The 26,652-nt window shown below is 40.1% G+C and overlaps 1 protein-coding gene across 1 annotated transcript in view; it reads left to right on the top strand.

Annotated features, from left to right (window-relative positions):
• The window catches only part of LOC139468069 (sorting nexin-29-like), a 30,982-nt gene extending 5,776 nt beyond the window's left edge, over positions 1–25,206 (top strand). Inside the window, exons 5-22 of the mRNA XM_071249777.1 lie at positions 1,409–1,485; positions 2,973–3,147; positions 3,633–3,703; positions 4,286–4,441; positions 6,021–6,393; positions 8,722–8,816; positions 9,872–9,959; positions 10,500–10,630; positions 11,220–11,283; positions 11,494–11,622; positions 12,039–12,121; positions 12,528–12,634; positions 15,275–15,391; positions 16,293–16,348; positions 16,491–16,578; positions 18,155–18,295; positions 18,440–18,579; positions 19,945–25,206. Coding sequence (XP_071105878.1) covers positions 1,409–1,485; positions 2,973–3,147; positions 3,633–3,703; positions 4,286–4,441; positions 6,021–6,393; positions 8,722–8,816; positions 9,872–9,959; positions 10,500–10,630; positions 11,220–11,283; positions 11,494–11,622; positions 12,039–12,121; positions 12,528–12,634; positions 15,275–15,391; positions 16,293–16,348; positions 16,491–16,578; positions 18,155–18,295; positions 18,440–18,579; positions 19,945–20,089 — 2,236 coding nt within the window. The 3' untranslated portion in view covers positions 20,090–25,206. The remainder of the gene's footprint in view (positions 1–1,408; positions 1,486–2,972; positions 3,148–3,632; positions 3,704–4,285; positions 4,442–6,020; positions 6,394–8,721; positions 8,817–9,871; positions 9,960–10,499; positions 10,631–11,219; positions 11,284–11,493; positions 11,623–12,038; positions 12,122–12,527; positions 12,635–15,274; positions 15,392–16,292; positions 16,349–16,490; positions 16,579–18,154; positions 18,296–18,439; positions 18,580–19,944) is intronic.
• Positions 25,207–26,652: the final 1,446 nt, after the last annotated feature.

The following is a 26,652-nucleotide window of genomic DNA, read 5'->3' as shown; positions in this document are numbered from 1 at the left end:
ATTTTAACCCGGATCTTCACGGGTCAGGAGGGTGTCTAGGTCAGACTGTCTACATTTACTGCATTTTCATAGCATATCTTCTTTTCTCTTATACAAGCATTCAATGCAGAATTGAGCATGAAGTACAGCCATATTATGATAGATCTGCTATTTGGCATCATGACCACGAAACTTAGATATATTATAGCTCTGAATGTGTTGATAGGATCCAGTCTAAATGAACCAGATTGGCTAACTCAGAAGAGGTTGTTGAATTATGAATGTGACAAGTTTTTCTTCATTCATTATAGCACTCTCGAGTAAATGTTGTGCATGAATTACATTTGTCAAGGAGGATGGTGTAGATTCAAGTGATTCTCGTAGTACAAATGACAGGGAAATCTGCAGTTGTTTCTAGCGAGTTTATTGATAAACCTAGTGTCTGCAAAACTGTGATATTGTCGCATTGTACCCTGCAGGAGTAGAAACTTTGTGGTACTATGTCAGTATACACTCCCTGAATAGGAAGATGCTCACACCATCAACCACCAGTTGCAGGTCACATATTCAGTAACTGTTAAACTGTCTGATACTGTCTCATTACACACTCCTAAAGATGGAAGATGTTCATATTATCAACCACTGATTTGTCTGCAACATGATGGATGACAGGTCACCAGTAACTGTTAAACTGTCTGATACTGTCACATTGCACACTCCTAAAGATGGAAGATGTTCATATTATCAACCCCTGGTTTGCCTGCAACACGATTGATTACAGGTCACCAGTAACTGTTAAACTTTGTGATACTATGTCAGTATACATTCCCAGAATAAGAAGATGCTCACACCATCAACCACTAGGATTGATGGCGGGTCACCTTGATATACCCAATAGATAGCTGCATAATATAGCTTACAAGGATACAGAAATATGTTTTCCACGTCCAGCTGACACACCATCAATGAGGTGAAATGGGGTTTAACATTACGTTCAAGATTATTGCACTTATATAGTGACATGCAAACATGTCTGTGTGTGTGCGTGAGTGTGTGTGTGATTGTACTTGTCTGGACTAATTGTAATTCTATAGTGCTAGCCCACTGAGATACCATGCAGCAGTTTAACATGAATACCCAACTCAGACACAGTATACTGACTTGAAGCCAACTTGTCCTTGTTTTAGCCCCTTAATGCTGAGAGTCAGTCAGGGTAACACAAGTACCATCTTTTAACACCTTTTGGTGTGACACTGTCGGAGATTGAACCCAGACCTTCTGCCCTGTCCACTTGACCACCAAGGCGGTCACCATTGATGAGCCACACATCAGGGCACATTAAACCTTAAGTTCATGTTTACACAAAATTCTATGTTTATTACCAGGTCAAAGGCCGTACATGTTCAGTTTGTCTGTGTATGTTTTTCAGGCAGGTGACGGAGAGAGCAGGGCTGTCAAAAGTGACAGATTTCCTCAATGACATCAAGAATATTGATCCTGAGCCTGGTAACTATTGAACACTCTCCATCTGTTGATGGGAAATATCATTTTCCTCTTGTATGACAGAACCTAAGGATCATAAGTGACAGTGTATAAAATATCCACAAAAACATTATAGTGTAAATCGTTATTATTTTCTATCAGAAACCCAATTAGGTTTTTTTTAGCAGATAGGATTTTCTGAATGCGGATGATAATTGGGTATAGTAGTACATGTTTAACCCTTACAGTATCTAGTACATGTTTAACCCTTACAGTATCTAGTACATGTTTAACCCTTACAGTATCTAGTACATGTTTAACCCTTACAGTATCTAGTACATGTTTAACCCTTACAGTATCTAGTACATGTTTAACCCTTACTGTATCTAGTACATGTTTAACCCTTACAGTATCTAGTACATGAGAGAATCTCACCCGAGTGTCTTTTGATATCAAATATATCAACACATGTCAAGTTGATAAAAGTGGGAAAACTCCGAGGCTTGTCGAGGATTTTTCCACTTTTATCAACGAGTGTTTTTATTCATCATCCAACATCCAACATCATTCTTCCAACTTTTTCAGTTTGTAGACAGTAATAAGCAGTGTCTTAAGTGTAAAAAGTACTGCTAACAGCTTCAGTAGCAGAGCCATTAGGGATGTCATTTGATTGTGATGTCATGGTAACCAATGACATCACAATGGTCTGCAAAGCATTGTAATGCTATTTCATTGCAGCGATATGTACAGTGTAGATATCGCTTGATCTCACCCAAGCGATATCTCCTGTGAGAGACAGTTTTGGACATCTTCCCAAGGCAAGAGAGTTAACTGACTTTAAAAGTCCAGTTTCCACCCTTGACAAACTAGGCTTGAATTCCTGGGCTCGATCGTAGCGCCACCAGTGGCTATTACGAGTTATGTCCCTTCTATGCCTCTCCTATGGACCAATCAAATTCCACCTCTCATATCACTTCCATTTGCTTCAAACAAAACGGCGGCGCCCAGTTATGGGCGAAATGATCGATAATCAAGATCTATATATTGTGATAAAACTAGTCTTACATCGCAAATTTGCATCGAATCACGTGAGCACCTTTATTTAAAACATGAAAAGATTTAGAAAATATCTGTTGACGACTAGTTAACGGTGCACATGCTTTGCAAATCCTCCGATCGACCAAAATCTGCTTGACTGTTTATGAACCGGATTTCAGGATGCGATTTTGATTGGACTATGCATAGACTTGTTAGTCCAGCCAAAATGTAACTCCATAATACCAGCCTAGTTCGGCAAGGGTGGAAACTGGACTTTTATAGTCAGTTAACTCACTTGCCTCGGGAAGATGGTTTTGCATGATATATATATTATGAGCTACATGTGAATATATCTGAAAATATTAACATTCTGCCTTATATCATACAAAGGTGCCAGTACGAGTAGGTGAAGCTGTGATGACAGTTTTGTACCGCATGGTGTGAGTTCTGATGAGAGTGTTTGTGTTCACCAGCCTTCTGGCAGTATGCAAAGGAGGTCCTGACTAAACATGAACTACAACGCTTCGCCAACCTCAAGACCATCAACACTGATGCTGGACGAGGACGGGCTTGGCTCAGAGCTTCATTCAATGAACATTCCCTGGAGAGATACATGCACATGTTTATCGATAGCGAGGACATGCTCAGGTGAGATAGTGTTAAAAGACAGACTCATTAATCGTGAGGACAGGGGAGACAGTGGAGAGAGAGGTTCATTGATAGCGAGTACATGCTCAGGGGAGATGGTGGGAAGAGACAAGCTCATGTCGATAGTGAGGATAGTGGAGAGAGACAGGCACATTGTACTAGTCCGGACAAATGCCAATTTTATACTGCTAGCCCCCTGAGATACCTTGCAACCGTTTAACATGAATACCCCCCTCAGTCACAGTATACTGACTCCGAGCTGACTTGTCGGTGTTTTAGCCCCTTAATGGCAAGCTCCAGGGAGGGTAACACCTTTAACACCTTTTGTTATGACGCTGCAGGGTATCGAACCACCGACCTTCAGTTCTCCAGGCAGCTTTGAAGGAATGTGATGCATGATAACCTACGAAGGAAAGACTGAGCAAGTGTGTAAAGAATACTGAAGCAGCAAATCTGGAAACACAAACTTTGTCTTTTACTTTCAGTCAATTTTATGAAGAATGGGCATTCCTCCGCGACCAAGAGAGAAGCAGCATGCTGCCCATGATGTCGGCCGGTAGGTGTCAGTCATCCATTGTAGCAGTGCTATTGCATGTGACTTAAAATATGCAATATCTTCTAATGCTTTACACAAATTTGCCCTACTCGTATGCTCCAGGTGTCATTTTCCTACTTTACTGCAAGCTGTACAACTATCTACAGCTGAGGCCCATTTGACACTGGCGGACGTAGTTACCTTACATTTTCCATACAACTATGATCCATTGCCAGTCATAGCTGCCTCACTTAATATTCAATCTTGTCTGTAAACCAGCAACAAGTTGTAAGTAAGAAGGGAGATAACTCTCAAGTACAGGGTTAGCTCTTGTGAAGTCACAGACAAAGGCATACGACTAGCCAAAAATGAATTTACAAAGTAAATTTACCACTATGCAAAAGTCATAATCTTGGATCTGTTTGGTGTTACTCTCTCAGTCAAAAGTTTTAAATGTTTTTATTTTAAATGCTAAAAAATAGGACCTATTTCAGGAAAAGAATTGTGTCTTTTCATTTAGCATTTGGTTTAAGTTATATGTAATATTTTATTATGTGAAATAAAAAAGTATTCTTTTATCAAAATCTGTACATTCTTCTGCAGGTCTTGGTTCTATTTTATTTGCTATCACCATTGACCGGCCAGAGCTGAACAGAGCACACCATCTGTCTAACAATGTACATGTCAACAACACTGCTGATCAGGGGTCGGCTCTGGACATTCAGGAGGAGCCCCATGCAGTCATAGCCGGGGACAATGGTAGGTCCCTTGTTTCCTAGCAGAGGACTATGGTAGGTCCCTTGTTTCCTAGCCGGGAACAATGGTAGGTCCCTTGTTTCATAGCCAGAACCAATATTAGGTCCCTTGTTTCATAGCCGGGGACAATGGTAGGTCCTTTGTTTCATAGCTGGGAACAATGGTAGGTCCCTTGTTTCATAGCCAGGGACTATGATAGGACCCTTGTTTCCTAGCCGGGGACAATGATAGGACCCTTTTTCCACAGCCAGGGACAATGGTAGGTCCTTTGTTTCATAGCCAGGGACAATGGTAGGTCCCTTGTTTCATAGCCAGGGACAATTGAAGGTCCCTTGTTTCATAGCCAGGAACAATGGTAGGTCCCTTGTTTCATAGCCAGGGACAATGGTAGGTCCCTTGTTTCATAGCCAGGGACAATGGAAGATCCCTTGTTTCATAGCCGGGAACAATGGTAGGTCCCTTGTTTCATAGCCAGAACCAATATTAGGTCCCTTGTTTCATAGCCAGGAACAATGGTAGGTCCCTCGTTTCATAGCCGGGGACAATGGTAGGTCCCTTGTTTCATAGCCGGGAACAATGGTAGGTCCCTTGTTTCATAGCCAGGGACAATGATAGGACCCTTGTTTCCTAGCCGGGGACAATGATAGGACCCTTTTTCCACAGCCACGGACAATGGTAGGTCCCTTGTTTCATAGCCAGGGACAATGGAAGGTCCCTTGTTTCATAGCCAGGAACAATGGTAGGTCCCTTGTTTCATAGCCGGGAACAATGGTAGGTCCCTTGTTTCATAGCCAGGGACAATGGTAGGTCCCTTTTTCCACAGCCAGGGACAAAGGTAGGTCCCTTGTTTCATAGCCAGGGACAATGATAGGACCCTTTTTCCACAGCCAGGGACAATGGTAGGTCCCTTGTTTTTGTCGAGCCGGGGACAATGGTAGGTCCCTTGTTTCATAGCCAGGGACAAAGGTAGGTCCCTTGTTTCATAGCTGGGGACAATGGTAGGTCCCTTTTTCCACAGCCAGGGACAATGGTAGGTCCCTTGTTTCATAGCCAGGGACAATGATAGGACCCTTTTTCCACAGCCACGGACAATGGTAGGTCCTTTCTTTTTTCTAACCGGGGACAATGGTAGGTCCCTTGTTTCATAGCCAGGGACAAAGGTAGGTCCCTTGTTTCATAGCCGGGGACAATGGTAGGTCCCTTTTTCCACAGCCAGGGACAATGGTAGGTCCCTTGTTTCATAGCCAGGGACAATGATAGGACACTTTTTCCACAGCCACGGACAATGGTAGGTCCCTTGTTTTTTCTAACCGGGGACAATGGTAGGTCCCTTGTTTCATAGCCAGGGACAAAGGTAGGTCCTTTGTTTCATAGCCGGGGACAATGATAGGACCCTTTTTCCACAGCCAGGGACAAAGGTAGCTCCCTTGTTTCCTAGCTGGGGACAATGGTAGGGTAGGTCCATTGTTTGATGCATTTTTTTGCTAGGGATGTAAATGGCAATAAAAATTAGATTTGCCGCCAAAAGCCATATGACATTCTATGTAGTCTATAAAGTTAAAGAGATTTTGTATGTTTGTAGAAATTGCAGAGAGTGCCAAAAAGAAGGAAAAAAAGAAAAAGAAGAAGATAGCAAACATTGTCAGCTTTGATGAGGACGATGCTGATGTGTTCAGTGAATCAGGGTCAGTGACCGCCAAGTCCAGGAAGTCTCCCCACAGCTCCGTCAGCTCTGACCCCATATCCAGGGAGGATTCCATCAAGGATATGTCAGACAATATGGAGGACAAAACAGGTGTTCAAATGAGAAATGGAGATCCAGGTGATGGATTCTCTTCAAAGGGAGGCAACTCTGGCCAATCAAATAAGGCAGCTCCGATTGTGAGTCAGACATCTTCAGATGGATTGTCAAGGTCAAGTCTAGGTTCATTCAGTTCAGAAGATGTGGAATTAGGGTAGGTTTTCTAGAGAGGGTATTTATGACAATATATTACTGCACTCAGAAGTCGGTCCACCTAGAACTATATGATCCTAACTGGTTCATGGTTTGCTTATTGTCAGAGGTGACGTCATGTAAATTTCTTGCTGTTCGCGAGTCCACCTAGAACTATATGATCCTAACTGGTTCATGGTTTGCTTGGGGGCACGGGTGGCCCAGTCGTCTAAGGCACCGATTCGCTGTGCAGAGTTGCATCCCTTGGGCACGCCAGAAACCTATGGTTCAAATCAAGGTTTGCACAGATTATGTTTCTAGGTTTGTCAGCACCATACCCGTTCTCGTGGGTTTCACCGAAGTGGTAAACGTCTGAGACCTGCATCACTTCGGGCTTTCCTCCCACATTAAGCTGACACGCCGTGATATGACTGGAATACTGTTAAAAGCGGCATTAAACCCAACTCACTCACTCACTCACTCACTGATGGTTTGCTTATTGTCAAAGGTGAATGTAAATTTCTCGCTGTTCGCGATTCCACCTAGAACTGGTTCATGGTTAAGGACAAGGACAAGGACATCATATGGCTCATCGAGGTCACTGATCCTCTAGATTGTGCATGCCAACATCTGTCAGAGAGGACCCTAAGGGAGTCAGGGGATTATGCCATGAGTCACCCCAGAGAAGAATTATACGAAAATTACTTCAAGAAATCAGCAGTGATTTTTGAGTAATTAAGGAGGTTTCTTCTCTGGTTGCGACCCACCCAAACTCCTCTTGTAGCCTGTCTTGAGGACCTCACAAGTTAAGGTTTACTTTTGGATGTGTACGAGAAGCAAATGGACTTTCAGCCGGCCTGCGGCAAGCGTGTTGCTGTGGGTCACGTACCTGCAGTGATACTGGAAGTAGGTCAGTGCAAATGCAGGGATATTTGATCATTTTGATGTTCATGTCACTATGTTGTTTTTTCTTAATCTTTTTATTAATATCACTATTAAATTATTAATATTATTAATACAGGTCTGTCACAAGGATAGAATTAAAAAGTTAAATGCAATGAGTCACCCAGAGAAGAATTATCCTCAATTACATATAAATCATTGCTGATTTTTTTAAATTTTGAAAGTCCTCCAGACCTATCCCTAGAGGATCATTAGTATCCTAGATATTGTAATGGTGCATCATAAAACATCATAAAATTTAGTTAGGAAGCAAAAAAAGTGAGTTTAGATCAACTTTTTTCAAACTTACTAGGACACAGTGGCTAGCCATGTTTCATATGGAACTGAGGAATGTTCATGACACATTAGTGATGAGAGTCGCAGAGCAAGTGACTGTTGATGCATCACGGCGGCCTGTAAATAATCAAGTCTGGACCAGACAAGTCAGCCACTATATGCATGAGCAACAATCCCCGCCATCAGAGGGCCCGATTACCAGCTGTTCGCCAAGTCCCTGACCGTAACCATCCAATCTTCCTTAGTCAGCTCAAAAACTAGCAAGGGATACTGGCACCCACAGTGAGACAGACACCTGACTATAATAACTATAGACAGATGTTTCTGTATGGCAAACTATGATTTGTCTGTTAAATGAGAGGAGTAGGATGCATTTTGTGACCAGAAGTCCACTTGAAACGTTGTCTTAGATTTTGCTCACAAACAATGTTGTTTGTTGGACATGACTTGACAGGAATGTGTTATAAAAAAGGAAATGTCAAATTCTTCCTTGCAGGAAAATAGACATTGAAGCAGTGACTGAGAAAATTTCAGTCTCCAAGAAAAATCTCCAACACCCACTCACACCCCCTGTAAAATAATATATGTTGTAGCAGGATCACGAGGGGTACATGGGGTTTTATGCACCCCGGAGCCGAATGGTATAAAACCTAACATTAAACCCCATGTACCCCTCGTGATCCTGCTGCAAAGAATTTATCCTACCGACATGTTTTAATGTGACATTGTAAAAGAATTAACACAAATATATTTCAAACTTGATAGAAAACAGCTGTTCAATTGAGCTTAGGTTAACTTGTGCTATGTCATGTGACTTTTTGCAGCTGTTTGCTTTGAAGCAGGGTATAAGGGATTTATCTAGCCTATCAGAAATCCATGTGCCGCCTCATGGGGCATATTTATTACCTCGCTGAGAAATTTATTACCCTCCAAGGCAGGTTACACAGTATTTTATCAAGATCATGTGGACCAATCAGATCTCATCATTCTGACATGGAGGTATGATAAGTGGAATTGTATTCTGCATGTTCATAGTGACAACCCGGCAGACGTCAGACTCTGATGTATTTGCCTTTCGTATGTCAGTGAACTGATGTTCATTTCTGTTCAGGGAGAGTACAGCAACTTTGACGCCCCTCTCACCGGCAGGTCAACCTATTGACTTGACACCTCCAAGTGGCAGAAATTCCGCTCAGAGCCAGTCAGGTGAGTTCCTATGTGATATATTTATTCTATGTGCCAAATAACAGTTCCCCTTGCTTGTGGCTGAGGACCTCTTGTCCTAAGAGAAGTTATTATCTTAACTAATATACTATGTATATTTTACAACTAACACTTTGCAATGATATACAAAATGATTGCATTTCCTACTAATGTGTCCAAGCCCTGACACTGATATGAGATACTAACACTAATATCCCATTTTCCCTTGTGTAGCGAGTATACAGTGTCTTGAGTAACATGTTGTCTGGGTCCAGATAATGTTGATGTCAAAACATTTTGTCATTATTGATAAAGTTGATGGTCAAAGCGTAATGTCATTATTGATAAAGTTGATGGTCAAAACGTAATGTCATTATTGATAATGTTGATGTCAAAACGTAATGTCATTATTGATAAAGTTGATGTCAAAACGTAATGTCATTATTGATAATGTTGATGTCAAAACGTAATGCCATTATTGATATTGTTGATGTCAAAACGTAATGTCATTATTGATAATGTTGATGTCAAAACATAATGCCATTATTGATAATGTTGATGTCAAAACGTAATGTCATTATTGATAATGTTGATGTCAAAACGTAATGCCATTATTGATAATGTTGATGTCAAAACGTAATTCCATTATTGATAAAGTTGATCAAGATTGTCTTGTCCAGACTCAAGAACTTACATGCTGCCATTATTTATCTGTAAGATTGCTGAGTGTGGCGTTGAACAACAAACAAACCAAAGAAAATGAAATCATTAGGATTTAAGTGTTTTTAATCTTCAGTATTAATGCTCAACATATTTGAATATGAATGCTAACAGCAACATTTGTGAATTTTGCTACATAGCCAGGTGAGCTACTATGCTTTAGCAGTAATATATTTTATATTTTGACAGCTGACCCAATGTTATGAGAAAACAAAATTATGTAAACCATCCAATGAGAAAGACAAGGCCGCAAAATGTAGGTTGAGCATCAATGTTACTGTGAGAAATGACATGCTATTAACTCTGTTCATACCTAGTGAATACAATGCTATATACAGTGGACTCGGAAGTTCTGGGGTATACGGGAGAGGAAGTGGAGTCGGCTGCCCTGGCACTGGCTATGGTACAGAAGGGGCTCAATCAGAGGTCAGTATCACATGCCTCATGCAATAGTGTCCATAATACTATAGTGTCTGATTTGTAGTCAACAAATTAAGTGATGTTCTGCCCATTGGTTGTCTCTGATTGATTACAACTAAACAGTTCAAGGGAGGTAATTATTAATTTCCATGTATCAATTACAGTTCACTTGCAGTTAAGTATATAAATTGGCATAACAAAATGAAGTAATAAATGCAGTATTATAACTGAATTCTTGTTCAAAACGGCATTAAAGCAAGCTCACTCAGTCACTTGGTTGTAAGAGGCGACTAACGGGATCGTGTGGCCAGGCTCGCTGACTTGGTTGATGCTTGTCATGAGTATTCCAATTGCATTTAGCGATGCTCATGATGTCAATCAATGGATTGTCTGGTCCAGACTCGATTATATACAGACCGCCGTCATATAGCTGGAATATTGCCGAGTGTGGTATTAAGAAACAAACAAAACAAAACAAACAGTCACTTGGTGACTCACATAATATGAAGTGTTTAGAATCATGCTTCACATGTCCATTTGTTCCAGCCCTCGTACTCAAGGAGATGGTGGCAGTATTGACGAAGTGTTGGAACAGCAGGGAATCAGTGGGCAGAGTATGTGTCACACAACTAGTTCCATTGCCCTGCCCTCCAGCCCTAAGACAGCAGCTGAGAAGAGTGAGATAAGATTACTTGATAGGCATGCAGTAGCTAGCATAGCCTTTTCTACTAACAATGCTCCTCACTAGGACATTCGGTTGGGGTTGATTTCGTTGCTTCACTCTCCACACTTGTGTCCTACATACTTTCTCTCTTACAATTTTTTTGCATATATTTTCATATTAATTCCAATTTCTAACACACAAGTTTTTTTTACTCATATACACTTTCACTGCTAACCATTGTCAGCTTACTAATACTCTCCTCCCTCTCACCTCTTTTCCTCAAGCTTTGTCGTGTTTAGTTTATTTGAAGTAATATTTCCCTAATAACTAATTCATTTTATTAAATTAGAACTCAGTTAATATTTTTGGTCAGAATACTGAAAGTAATATTATATATGGATAATTTTCTTTTGAATTGACATATTATCATGTTTACATCATGTTAACAATTTATATCTGTAATTATGCTTCCATTTTTGGAACGTTTATTGTGACATGTCTTTCTTAAGAATACTTAAAACTGTTTTAAATTTGTTGTTAGTCAGTAATGTGAGGAACAAAGGGGAAGAGACTTACTAACTACTGATTGTTTTTCATTGTAGGTGACTTGAAACAAGCTGTAGTTGCCATGATGCTACGGAAGGATGAGGTCGAGGAGCAGAACAAGTGAGTTGTAGTCAGCATCAAGGGGAAGTTCATCAACATTTGCATGGAGAGGCGATTAGATATGGAATAGGTATAGGCTGGTGCTTAGTCTGTTGCCATGGCAACTGGCATGTGGGTGTTTCAGTAACAACAAAGATAGTAGTTTTGTATTGGAAACATGTAACATTGCCACCTGTTTGCCCATCTCATATGATACATTGTATGCCTCAGGTCAGTGAAGGCGATGTTGGAGCATGAGATGGAGACTTCATCGATGTTGCGGGCAGAAATTGAGGAGCTGAAGTTGCAGCAGCAGTCTCGGCAGGAGATGGACCTTGCCAAGATTCAAGCATTGCAGAAGTAAGTTACCATGGGAACCAGCACTGTCACCATGGTTACAGCTGATATAAATGTTACTGGTTGGACCTTGCTAAGATAGAGGCGTTGGAGATGCAAGTTGCCTTGGGAACAAGCACTCTGACCATAGTTACAGACTGCCATAATGTTAATGAGTGGACCTTGCTATACTACAGGCATCACCAAAGTAAGTTGCCATAGTGACAAGCACTGTTTCCATAGTGTCAGCCTATATAAATGTTACTGGTTCGACCTTGCTGAGCTATTTACTGTTTTCATACCCATTTGTCCTGTACACCTACACCCTTCACTAATCTATAGTGGGGGTATCTCACCCAGTTTCCGACCGGTAGTAGGGTAGTGTATACATTAGCCTGCTGGGTCTCGGCTGGGTCATGCTGCTGTGTTGTTGTGTGCAGGGAGAACGAGCTGTTGAAGCACCAGCTGCGGAAGTATGTGAACGCTGTACAACTCCTGAGGACTGAGGCTGTTAACAAAGATGGTACGCTGGGAACTCACATTCTTTCAATATCCACATTCTCTGGGGCGGTTCAGATATAACCAGAATTTACAAACCAGTAAGCGTATAGAAGCCTGATCTTTTGAATTAGTGTCATAAGAAGGGATTTTGGAAGACAATTCGGGATTGAAGCCCATATTTTCATGACCAAGTTGCAGGAGTTCAAATTCAAAAATATAGAAATCGTTTATCAGGTTTAAGTTTACATTCCTATTAATGGTTCTTGAAATCAACAAATATTGAAACAAAATATCATACAGAATACAATAATTTTTAATCAGACACATTATTTAAAAAAACAAACTTTTGCAAACTTAGAAGAACATGTGGATGTTTTATGTGACATGTAAGAGATTGATTGAATAATTGTTTGCCTTGTATTTGTCAGCTAACCTGGGAGTGAGCCTGGAGGACCCCCAGCCAACCATCCCCCCTGAGAAACCCATGATTGACTACAGCTACGAGGCATCGGAGTACGAGAAGAAACTCATCCAGGTATGCTGAGAGTGAGTGAGGGAGTTGGGTTTTACATGATTTTCAGCATTATTCCAGCTATATAATGACGGTTGACACCAAGAATTGGCTTCACACGATGTACCCATTTCGGGAATCGAACCAGGACCTTCAGTTTGATGAGCCAACACTTAGACCACTTGGTATGAGAGGGGATTTCCCTGCTACCTTGAATGATAACCGGAGGTCACTACATTTAGAAATTAAATTACTGAATCTTATTTAAGGATTGGTCTTCATGTTTTGTGCATTCATCTAAGTAGATCAGTAATAAAGCTCGTATAAAAAATGTTTTACTTCAATAATTAAATTGCTGTTGGCACAAGTTTTGTTACATATCATGACATGCACAGGAATACACAACACACTATACATGTACTACAAATGCAGTGGATATAAGAGGTCTTTATCACTACCCTTGTATTTCCATGCAAATCTAAAAATAACAACCCCTAGCATTGTGCCATTTTTGATTGTGTTACTCTTTAATTGTGAACTTTTTTTGTCCTAGTTTAACAATTATATAAGTTTGGAGTTTCTGCAAATGCCCTTACAAAACTTATCTGTTTATACACATACCGTATTCGACGTAATAAGCGCCCAGGGCGCTCTCAAAATTAGAAAAAGCGGGCTCCTATCAGAATATTATTTTGAAAGTTCGTAAATTTCGTGGTTAATGTCTGAAATGTTTATATACGACGGATATATTTTTCCAGGATTTAAATGCCCATAATTAAGGGTGCATTTAACACGCGAGTGCGTATTATACACGAATAAATACGTCTTGTGTACATTGATCAATAGGAAGGGGTGCTAATTGAGATTGTTCAATAGAAAATATACTAGTAAATATCGTCATGGGCGCTTATTGGAGCGGGGCGCTTATTACGTCGAATACGGTAATCAAATAACCTGTCAAGGTCAATTTGAAAGTAGTTCCTCCTTCCTGCGAAACTTGCATTTATGAAGTATGTGTTTTTGTGCACTCATTTTCCTATAAATGATATTTTTCAGAAATGCATAAATTTGTGTAGAGAATTCATATTGTCATCCCTCCAGTTTGAAAAAATGGGGTGATGTAGCGATCAGCATGTCCGTCCGTCCTTCCATCTGCTGTCCTCCTTCCGACCGTCAGTTGTCCATTTTCTGCTTCCAGAGCAGGACTCTAAAACCATTGAATACTTAGGAGATAAACATACTGTGTTTTCAGTGTAGAGCTAGGTTACCTGAAGATTTAACCCCGCTAAATTGAATTTGGAACCAAACACACAGCGTGAGGTTTCAAATGTTAAATTTAGCAGGTATAGAAAAGCGCCAAAATTCCAAGCTCTCTGTTGACTCCAAAACGTATATTCATTGCCTTTGTAGATTTCTATCGTGTTTTCTGCACGAAATGTACTGCCACACATCCTTTGAATATTGTAGTAACTGCATCTGTGCATTTTGTAACCTGTAATTGTAGATATAATTATTTAAATATGCCTGAAAATATGCTGAAAATAGTACTATTCTATGAATATTATCTTCTGTGGTGATGCGGCCATCAAACCAGCTGTTTCAATCAGAGGGGTTTATTGTGATTTAATAGCCTCTGATTGACCAATCAGAATCGAGTATATTCAACATTCATAGTAGAATTCTAGATGAAACTTGCAACACTGATCAGTCTAGTGTTGAACTGGTGCCTATTGATGATTTGGGATTATTTTATTTTTTTATCTTGTTTTCCTTATGACAAGTTGGACTGAAAATGAGGGTAGTGCTCGAGTAGAACTCCAAAACATTTGAATATTTCTAGATGAAACTTGCTATACAGTTCAGTCTAGTGATGAACTGGTGCCTTTTGATGATTTGGGATTTGTTTTGGGTTTTTTTCATGACGAAAAGGTGGACTTTTAGTGAAAATGAGGGTAGTGCTTGTTTCCAGAGCAGAACTCCAAAACCGTTAAGTATTTCTAGATGAAACTTGCTTTACAGATCAGTCTAGTGGTGAACTGGTGCCATATGATGATTTGGGATTTTAAAAATTACTGAACAGCATTATTTTTTCCTTCACTGAACTGAAGGTATCCAATGGCAGTGAACCAAAAGTGTGGTATAAGTAGCCAAACTCCACTTCTTAATTGCACCAGACCAGGGGGATATGTCGTCTCCTGATGACTCTTGTAATTATTTGGTGATAAGTCCAGCTTATGATTCTTCTGGGTAAAGTTTGCGTGCAATTGACCAATTTTATATGTAAGAATCAGATCGATGGTATGACTGACTACAGTGGCAAATTTCCCAACTAGGTCCATAGCCTTCTGCTATTTTCTAAACCATGGTATGTCTTCAAACATTGTTTATGATAAACATGATGAATGAAGACATTTGATTGTGTAACAAACCACCCAATTACTGACCCCAAGGATAGTGAGAGATCCCCAAGGATGATTGATAGTAAGAATAGAACATCATGATTCTGTTGACATCCTTTGATAAGATGATCAAACATTTTTGCCATGAAAAAGTAGCCTGCAGTAGCTCAGAGTCCTACACATTAATAACGTCATACTCGGAATACTAGGCAATATATATATAATCATAAAAGCTACTGTTACAGTGTTAGTTACAATGTTACAGGTAGCGGAAATGCATGGCGAGCTGATGGAGTTCAATGAGTTGCTGCATCGACAACTCAACAGTAAGGAGACGCTGCTGAAGCAACTCCGCCAGGAGCTGGTCAACCTCCGTGGACCAGTATGTTACCATGGTTACCTTTTATTATAACTGCATTTTATATGTAGGATATTACTGTTATAAATGTGTTTTAACTGCATCTATAACTGGGTTATAGATGTGTATTTTCAATGTAGGATATAACTGTGTGTGTTTTATCTGCTATTTTATCTGCTGTTTTATTTAACTATTTGCTGTAAGGAAAACTGTTTATATTGTGCTACACAATAAATGACTATATGGATGAGTGATTTGGGTTTATCACCACCTTAAACAGTATTTCATATGTATGCCATGGCATCTCAGCTTGATGTGGGGGAAAAGCCTGAAGTGGCATTAACCATCCAGATGTTTACCAATTCATGAGCACGAGTATTGGTTGGTATAAGGATCATTATGGGGAAACGGGTATCTGGAACAGCAGATCCTGGCACTGCTAAGGGATCCAACTTTGCATAGCATGACGAGAGCTCCTTTGACCACTGGTCAAGTACTGCCCATGTGGAGTATCAAAGTGAGTCCCTCCGTACACCACTCTACTCTGCTACTGAAGAAAATTACTGTGTGGACCGTGTAACCCAGGAGATTAAGTACCTCATGATATCTGACTGGTTGTGTTTAACACAGCTTTGAACAGTATTTCAGTTATATCAGGGTGTGTCAGCTTGATGTGGAAGGAAGGCCTGAAGTAATCCAGGTCTTAGACTTTACAACTTTCATGAAGCCAATGGGCACAGATATGCTGTCATATATATAATCAGGGCAAACCAGGATTCGAAACCATGATGATAGGTTTCTGATGCAAGTCTACACAGCAACTTGCAGCTACTAAGTCAAGTGGGCTACCCATTACCAATGAGAAACTGTGACTGTGATGGTAGCTGTACTGTTGCTGACTGATACGCTCTCTCACTCATTTCAGCTTCCATATGACTCCCAAGCCTCCATTGAAGACTCCTTGCCGGGGGACACAGATGCGTATGTATTGTCATGTTTGTCTTTGAATTGTTTGAGAAGATAAAAACTCATAATGAAATAAATAATAAGAGAAATGTTTCTTTACTTTGAATTATTAATTATTTGTATACTTTTCCTTCATTGACTGTTTGTTGATTTCCAGCCTTGCTTTGCCTCGGACCCTGGTGAACATCTGGATCCCTTCAGCCTTCATCAGAGGGACTGCCACCGACTCACACCATGTGTACCAGGTTAGTGTCTACCACAGACTCCAGACACAGACTCACATACACTCCAGACACAGCTGTCAGACACGGACCCCCAGACTCACATCCAATACACAGACCCTAGACACAGACCCTAGACCCAGCCCGAAGACACAGACCCTAGACACAGACCCCCAGACACACACCCAAGACACAGACCCTAGACACAGACTCCAGACACAGACCCTAGACACAGACCCCCAGACACAGACCCTAGACACAGACTCCAGACACAGACCCTAGACACAGACTCCAGACACAGCTCCTAGACACAGACTCCAGACACAGACCCTAGACACAGACCCCCAGACACAGACCCTAGACACAGCCCCCCAGACACAGACCCTAGACACAGACTCCAGACACAGACCCTAGACACAGACCCCCAGACACAGACCCTAGACACAGACTCCAGACACAGACCCTAGACACAGACCCCCAGACACACACCCAAGACACAGACCCTAGACACTGCCCCTAGACACTGCCCCCCAGACACACACCCAAGACACGGACCCTAGACACAGACCCTAGACACAGACCCCCAGACACAGACCCTAGACACAGACCCCCAGACACACACACCCAAGACATAGTCCCTATACACACACCAAAGACACAGACCCTAGACACAGACCCCCAGACACACCCAAGACACAGACCCTAGACATTGCCCCCCAGACACACACACCCAAGACACAGACCCTAGACACACACCAAAGACACAGACCCTAGACACAGACCCTAGACACAGACTCCAGACACAGACCCCTAGACACAGACCCGAGACACAGACTCACATAGTCTCCAGACACATATGTCAACCACAGACTCCAGACACAGACCCTAGACACAGACTTCAGACACAGACCCCTAGACACAGACCCGAGACACAGACTCACATAGTCTCCAGACACATATGTCAACCACAGACTCCAGACACAGACCCCCAAACACACGCCCAAGTCACAGCCCCTAGACACAGACTCCAGGCACAGCCCCTAGACACAGACTCCAGACACAGACCCCTAGACACAGACCCGAGACACAGACTCACATAGTCTCCAGACACATATGTCAACCACAGACTCCAGACACAGACCCCCAAACACACACCCAAGACACAGACCCGAGACACAGACTCACATACTCTCCAGACACATATGTCAACCACAGACTCCAGACACAGACCCCCAGACACACACCCAAGACACAGACCCGAGACACAGACTCACATACTCTCCAGACACATATGTCAACCACAGACTCCAGACACAGACCCTAGGAACAGGCACAAGACACATTCTCCTCACACAGACCCCCAGACACACACCCTAGGCACAGACTCCAGACAGACTCCTAAACACAAATCCAAGACACAGACTCCAAACAGTCTCCAGACTCCAGATACAGATTTCAGACATAGCTTCATGACACAGACCACAGATTCTAGACACGACATGGACAAAAATCCAAGACAGACTCCAGACACAAACCTCAGACACAAATCCAAGACATAGACATACAAGGACATACAATGTATTTCTGATTTGTTGCTCAGATTTTTGTCCGGATACGAGATGAAGAGTGGAATGTCTACCGCCGATATAGCCAGTTTCATGATCTGCATGTCAAGTTAAAAAAACTCTACCCGCTGGTCAGCAAATATGAATTCCCACCCAAGAAAACAATCGGCAGCAAGGTGAGAAATCTTTTTTTGCACAATATTATGCTTATGTTAATCTCTGGAGATGGTTCCTTATTTTAGACTAAAGAAAACAATTCATATGTCTTACCATGTGTTGATACAGATGTGTCCTACCATGTGTTTCCAATGTATTTTCAGGATGCCAAGGTGGTGGAGGTTCGTCGTCAGTCACTCCAGAAATACCTACGTCGAATGATCAACCTACTCATGGAGAAGAATGAACAATTTGTGGCAAGCATCACAAAAGAAACTTTAATGACCACCCTACCATTCTTCAAGTAAGGAGTACTTCAGAGTTATAACAGTTACAAGACAGTAATGCAGGAAATGCAGGTTAACTGAAGACATTGTTACCTGGCTCTTCTTTGTTGTGTTTCTAGAACACAATAGGATCAATCTCATTAAAATGAGATCTTAGTTCTCGCTATTGCTAAACAAAGATCTGAGGACATCCCATTACGGGTCACGTCAGAACGACCTTTCATCCAACCAATCAAAGCGTCGCTTACCAGATCATGAAAGTGACATTTGGAATGTGTTTTCTAATCATGCAACCTCGAAAACGTTAACACAGGGAATTCCGAACGACAGTTAAGGCCCGTACGACTGATTCCGTCAAAATTATCGTCTATATCTCACTTACATGGGATAAACATTTGAATGGAGGAGGCGTTGCACAGAACGTGGAAAGCACTGCCATACAGTCGTAACTATATATTAGACATTCCGGAATGCTCGTCTGTTCAGTTTTCAAAATTGTAATCGAGAAATGTGTCAATATATTTTTCAAGGGTTATCTGAAATGTAAGTCGCCAGGTTAAAACGAGTGCCGCAAAGCTCGAGAAAGCTGCTTTCTAATTGGCTGATGTGGACTGCTTGTTAGTCATTTCCGTGGTTGGCCAAAGTTCTGACGTGACCCGTAATGGGATGTCCTCAGATCTTAATTTAGCGGCAGCGAGAATTTTGATCTGATTTTATTGAGATTGCAATAGGATTGACATATTATTATTCTTTGTATATATTTGATGTATTTACATCCAAATTTATACAGAATAAAAAAAACCATGGAGAAGCAGGTTAGGTCCCCAGTTGTCTATTGCCTCCATGGTCCAGTGGTAGAGCATTCACATGGAGAGCAGAAGGTTTGGGGTTCGATTCCTGGCCGCATCGTACCAAAAGGTGTTACAAGGTTGTACTTGCCGTTACCCCCTGGCGCTCAGCATTAAGGGGCTAAAACAATGTCTGGATGGCCTGGAGTCAGTATACTGTGTCTGAATGTGGTATTCATGTTAAACTGCGGCATGGTATCTCAGTGGGTTAGAACTATAAAATCAGCATTAGTCCAGACTAGTACAAGCAGCCACACACACACACACGTGCATGCACGTCGCTATATAAGTGCAACAATCTTGGATGCGACGTTAAACCAAATTTCACATCACATCACATCACATCACATCACCTCACCTCACCTCACCTCACCTCACCTCACCTCACCTCACCTCACCTAATTATTCACTACTATTTATGAACAAGCAAAATTCTAATATGCCCCATGGATGGGAATAGTGACATTTTCGTGTTCTTAGTTTGTTTAGCAGTAAATGGTGACATATTGACATTCCCCAGTGTCTTTTTTTCAGTGACCAGGATGAAGGGAGTAAGAGAGGTCGGAAAGGGAAACCTGTATTTCCGAAACGGAGTGCCCAGCCTCCTGCTCCAGTGCCGTCACAGCAACAGCTGCAGCAGGGTGCAACATCATCATCATCTCAAGGGGCAGGGCTATGACACTCTGTTGACCCATAGTATTTGTTTCCTGGGACAAAAGCAGTGTCAAAAGCCAGCTTTGATTTTACTATGTCATGCAATCTGTCATTCTCAGGTCATAGTAAAAAATTCATTTTTGCTTTTTCTACAGTAGGTATCAGCAAACAAATCATGTTTATGAAATTTGTATCATATTACTTGTAGTTACGTAAGTTTACTTATAAAATTGAAATACACACCATGCCTAGCTAATAAGCAACATTTTAAATTATGTTGTAAGGGAAATATTGTTTTATGTACACATACTGCTTTACCTAAAACTTATTCCATACTGCTTGTGCCTCAACATTCACTGTGTGCATATATGTTATAAGTGATATCAGTAACCTCATAGCAACTCCTTGTGATATAACTGAAATAATGTTCAAAGTAGCATTAAACCCAAGTTTCTCAATACTCTGACAAGAAGCTGACAAGTCTTTTACTGGTATCTAAAGTATAAGAATTAACTTCATATTAGAAGTTGAGTCCCTTAGGCATGCCAGAGTCCTGTGAATTTGTAGTGATAGGAGCTGATAATTAATCATCTTTCATTTTTCAAGGGTTACATTTAATGTGAAGCAATTTGGGTTTAAGTAAAATGATAAAAGCAAGATACAAGCAACCCAACATGACTTTTTGCCTTAAACCAGGTATTTCACGTGTCAGCGTAGGTTCTGACTGTTTAGCATGGAGACAGTTTGAGTCTTTCTGAATTGTATTTCAGAAGAATTATGTAGCATGTTATATATTATCAGTTTGGCCTAAGTATCTTCTTATGCCTTAAAAACATTCTGAAAATCTGATCAAACAAATTCAGAGTTTTTACTCCAATACCATACCTCCCTGCATGAATATCTGCCAATTCCCATGTAGGAAGTCACGTCAGGTGAACGTTCTAATATGCCATTCCATGTCAAGGCTTCTGAATTCTCAGTATGAGTGACCGAAGCATTCAGAGTGGCATGTATATATGATCTGATTTCTGTATTCCAAAAGCGAACATAAACAGGCAGTACTAAATGGAATATAATAAAGGTTGTGCCTTATATTGTGAAAAGTTTATACATCCTGTTGTACCTGAGCACCGTGACATCTCCTTCAGTAATGGTGTATTATTGAGGGAAATGTCTGTGGATTATCTTTTAATATCAAAAATTCCAAATTGAGGTGGTAGGGAAGTGAAGGAAAACAAGTTTTAGAAAGCTGATGTGTGATTGGCTCAAGAACCCATGGATCCTTCATTTACATTGGGTGGTCAAAGTTACTCAGGGTTCACCCGACATGACCTCTAATGGAATATTTATCAGATCTTGATGCAGAAAGGTATTGCATCAGAGTAAAAGATCTAAGTTAATGAGATTGGATCAACACTGTTTCTTTTCAGAATATGTTTGTCTTAGCAAACTTGGTTGTGAAAATTTGAAATGTCTGTTCTGCTTTTAAGCTTGCTGTCTTTCAAACAGTGTCTGTATTGTCAGACATACTTTACCAGATGTGTATCATGATAGTCTTGTGCAATAGTTTAGTTCAGATGTTTCATAGTTCCGAAGTTTCAACACAGATTATGTAACAAGAGGCCCATTTTGGGTATGTGCTGTGTGAGGCCCATTTTGGGTTACTCTTTGCAGCCATTATAGGGTTTGTTTGTCTATTTTGTTCAGGAGGTAAAATACACAATACTTCAGGGATTATTCCACACAAAGGTCAATCACTTCTTGCAAATTTATTTATATAAAATTCATATATGAGAATATAACTGACACTTTGGTGATCCATAGCCTTGAGACTCTTGTGGGGATTACAGGTAGGAGGAATCCCCCATAGCCATGTGTGTTGTAATGGCCGATTGGGGGTTTGTAGTGTGAGACCTGGCTATTGTACTGGTGTTATTGTACCTGATTCTGTGGATGGTTGCTTATGCTATCAACCCCTGGTTTGTCTGTCCCACACTCAATTACTTACAGGCCATGGCAGTATGATTGAAATATTGCTGACCATGGTATAAAAGGAACATCAATCACTCACCTAGCCTATGGAGGTAGCTACTTAAGGACACCAGTTTCAACAACTATGGTGTCAAAAGCATATGTACAGTCAAGTCCCATTAATCTGACACTGTTAACAATTGTCGGATTAACGAGTCTTGACTGTATACAATATCTGACCTTGACTTTTGATGACAAATGGCAATGTTAAGGTACTTAGGTAACTTAGAATTATGATAAATATTCTCAAACACAAAATTGATAATATTAATTTATTGCCAAATACATATTGTTATCATAAAGATATGAACTATTTGACCTTGCACTTTGATCAATCTTCTATTCAAACTGTGTGCAGAAAAACAGGGATACAAATTAATAGTTTGATGCTGTTTTGATGCATTAAGGCGTCGCAAAGAAAGTCACAACTTAAAGTTTCTTTCTTTAAAACTGTTGTACATCTCTGTGGAAGAATATAAATAACTTAACAGTTCACCTGTCTTGTAATTTACAGAAAATTTACTTTGGACTTGAATTTTTTTTAATTTGTGTATATTTCAATTTTGAAAAGTAAGAAACCTGCAGAAATCCTATGGGTCCATATTTTGTCAAATTAAACACCACTACACTTTAATCTTCGAAGACAGGAGTTTAGAGCTATGTGCTTTTAAATAAATACTGATGACATGTTTGTCTGTGTGTATATAATTTCTTATTCTTTTGTTCCTGTTCAGTGTAATTATTGATGATGTCATACACTTGCTACTGGTATATTGCTGTACTATATAATCTGTATATCTTTCATGTACAATGTAACCTCTTATTCTATTCCACACACTTCTATATGACTGGTATATATATGCTATATCTCTATGTGCTATATATATGTTTGATGCCACATGTACAATCACCTCACGTCAAGGAGCTATTCTTGCTATAATGTTGTAAATATTGTCATTCAGTTAATTTTGTATGTGCCACAGAATATTTTATATCCTCAATACAGACATGTTGATTACTAGATGTACATTAATTTATAACTGCTTAGTACTAGTCACTGTAATGCAAAAGCAGGTTAGATGGAACTGTTTGTTGTGAATTCACTTGTTTGATTATACTGTGAATCGTCAAAATGATTCTACTTGACTGGAAGGTGCTACATTACTTCTTGCAACCACTCAGTTAATCGACTTGAATATATTTATCACAAATAACTACAAATAAGCAGGAAAAAAACTATTAATCAGTATGGAACCCTTCCAACGGAATAATCTTGATTAACAAACTTTGAATTTAACATATTAAAGAATTCTAGGGTTGAAGTAATGGCCTATATTTATATACATCTGGAAAAAAGTTTAGCACCGCATATTATAAATATCCATATGAGATAGCCATGTTTCTTGTAATTTTCTTCCGAAACATATGTTTTCAGAGGACATAATATTGTCATGCAAAATCTGAAATCAAGTATCAAATGACACACATGTTTTGTACCAGTTCCTAGGCAATAGTTGTATGACTACCCTTTCATCTGCCTCCTCTTCTTCTTTGCATCATATGATATGACTCAGTCACTGTGACCTGGAAAGGCATACAGTGTCATGTTCCACCTGTTCAGGAGATCAGTATCTTCATCAATCTTTTGTAGATGTAGATTTTGTAGAAAATTGGCTTTATCCAACACTGATAATGGAAACCGATTAAAACAGTGCTATTTAGACCTGTTAATCCAACAGTCTCGCACTCAGTCTCGTTAACCCGACACACTGATCAGCATACTCTGTGGTCATCTCCCGCGAGTACACAGCCTCGTGTTTTGAAGCTAGACGAGTCAGCTGGTAGCTGCATATTACAACGGCTGCAGAGATAAAATTGCTTAACAATGAACAATAAATGCTTTAAGTAAACAAAACATGATTAATCACATGCTTACATTACCTCAATATCATTAAAATCAGATACAAGTTCTCGCTATCGCCAAGGACATCCCATTACAGGTCATGTCAGAAGAACCTTTCGCAAACTGTGACCGACAAACGTTGATACTACTTAATTTCCTTTATCCGACGTGCTCGTTTATCCGACATAATCATATGCAACCAGCCATGTTGGATTAACGGGACTTGACTGCACATGGAAGTTTAGGATATATGAAAATGAACAAGGAAGGGTGCTTAACTTTTTTTCAGTTATATATATAATTGTTCCAAGATAATCCACAATCTGGACTGACCAGGCTACACTTGACCTTTACACCGGAAAATAGAGTATTATATGTGTAAGTCAAAACTGACCTGGAGAACAGTGGAAATATGGCAAACTGTTCACAACACTGAGGCTGTGGTGATGGATTGTTCAAGTTGACTCATTTCTTCCTGAGTGAGAGGTAACAATCTACCTCCAGCAAAAGACATTACAAAAGACCCTGTGGGTTAAAGCATTGTCCCAAGAAGCAATTGAATGTTGAATGGGTGTCATGGCTGACTCTTCCATTAAGACGTAGGGTTTTAGTGATGCATCAGTGTTTTTGGTGAGTGTTCACACTATCGACCACGGGTTGACCTGCTCCAGGTTCAACCACAGTTTACCGGATGCTGTGATAAAGCTGTGCTATTGGGAACTAAATCCTGATGTACTTGATTAAAGGACAGTCAATGAGTTTGTTAAACTTGGCTTTAATTTATCCCCAAGGAATGGATTGTTTCTCAGACCTAGGTTAATGTCAGGTTGGTTTGTTATGTGTACATGTATGGTAGTAAAATTATAAAATGAGGTGTTTTTTTTCTTTGCTGATGTATGTCAATTAATGATATGTGTGTATACAATCAAACCAACGTCAGGGTTGCAGACAACAGTGCTCTTATGTCTTATTCCAGCTGCAACGGCTTTGGAGCTTGGGTTTATTTTTGCTGTTATATTTTTGTATTGTTGCAAAATGTACATGACTGTGTCACTGTTATGAAATGTTCACTATTGCTGCATATTATATCAACTTATAACAAGGGCATACATTTGATTGCACAGTTTCGTTAAAGGGGTCGTTGTCAGGATTTTGATCAATCTCATTAAAATCAGATCTTAGTTCTCGCTATCGCTTAACAAAGATCTGAGGACATCCCATTAAGGGTCACGTAGAAATGACCTTTCATCCAACCAATCAGAGCGTAGCTTACCAGATTTTGAAAGTGACAGTCGGAATGTGTTTTCTAATCATGCAACCACGAAATATTTAACATGGGGTATTCTGAACGACAGTTACGGGTTTTATGATTATATCCATACAATCGAGGCCACCTATAAGCCATTCCAGAATGTACTTCTTATCAGTTTTAATTTTTTTAATCGAGAATACGTCAAAATATGTTTCGAAGCATAATCGCCAGTTTGAAACGAGTGTCGTAAAGCTCGAGAAAGCTGCCTCCTAATTGACAAATGTCGATTTCTTGTCAGTCATTTCATTAGTTGGTCAGAATTCACGAAAGGTCGTTCCGACGTGACCCATAATGGTATGTCCTTAGATCTTTGTTTAGTGGTAGCGAGAACTAAGATCTGATTTTAATGAGATTGGATTTTGATTTGGGTACATTTCTGTATACCGAAACACAATGATCCCTTCAGCAACAGATTGTTGATTAAAATAAATAAATGTTTTCTCATCAGAAGCTTATTTTCATTATGATAATGTCTCCAAGCTTTTGGTGTGAACACTCACTTTCAACAATAGTGGCATAGTTTAACTAGGGAAAGATAACTCTTTGTTAAAATCCGGACAATCTGTAAATATAAAATCAATATTAAACTGGATTTGTGTACCAGACCAAACCAAACATTATTGATTACCCTGAAAATAATCATTAAAGCCACATGTTCTAAATGGCCTGTGTCATGATGAAAACCATTTTTTAGATTTTTGCTATGAAGTGATGATTATATCTTGTGCCACTTTGATAACAGATGTAATGTAATAAATGATTGTGATAATATTGGGACCAATTCATGCATGCTCAGTGGCTGAAATGTTGTGTTGTTAATTAGTAGATATGTCGATGACAATGACTGGAGTAGTGAAGGATTGTGATGGAGTGTCAGTTCTGGACGTAGCCTTCTCTCACTGTTGTTTCCAGTTCCTGATTTCATTGTAATGAGGGAAGTGTGTGTGTGTACAACAAGTGTTATGTTATTTATGTAGAAGTTGTCACACAGCCTTCATAAGTGGGTTATTTTGTGTTTCACTTTGCCTGTCTCTGCAGTTCACATCATGACAATATTGATAGGTTTGGGCTGTTTTTGTCAACTGAGTTGAAGTGGAACAAACACCTTTAAAAACATACTGAATAAGAGGAAACATATTCATGAATTGTGTCCCCTTGATAAGGGACTGGTCATTTGATATTTGTGCGGAGGGGAGATTAGTCTTAAGACTGTATTATAATTGGCTGACCTCAACTATTTTTGGTAACATTTTTTCACACACACACAAACACACACTTTTGAAAAAATAGAATTGTCATTTTTTCATGCCCTTCCCACCAACCCCCTACCCCACATGGGATA

Source organism: Haliotis cracherodii, unplaced genomic scaffold (genome assembly GCF_022045235.1).
Source record: "Haliotis cracherodii isolate W230 unplaced genomic scaffold, xgHalCrac1.p SCAF_2, whole genome shotgun sequence".
Classification (NCBI taxonomy): Eukaryota; Metazoa; Mollusca; class Gastropoda; order Lepetellida; family Haliotidae; genus Haliotis; species Haliotis cracherodii.
Note: the sequence above shows the minus strand (reverse complement) of the source record. Positions and strands in the feature narration are given on the sequence as shown.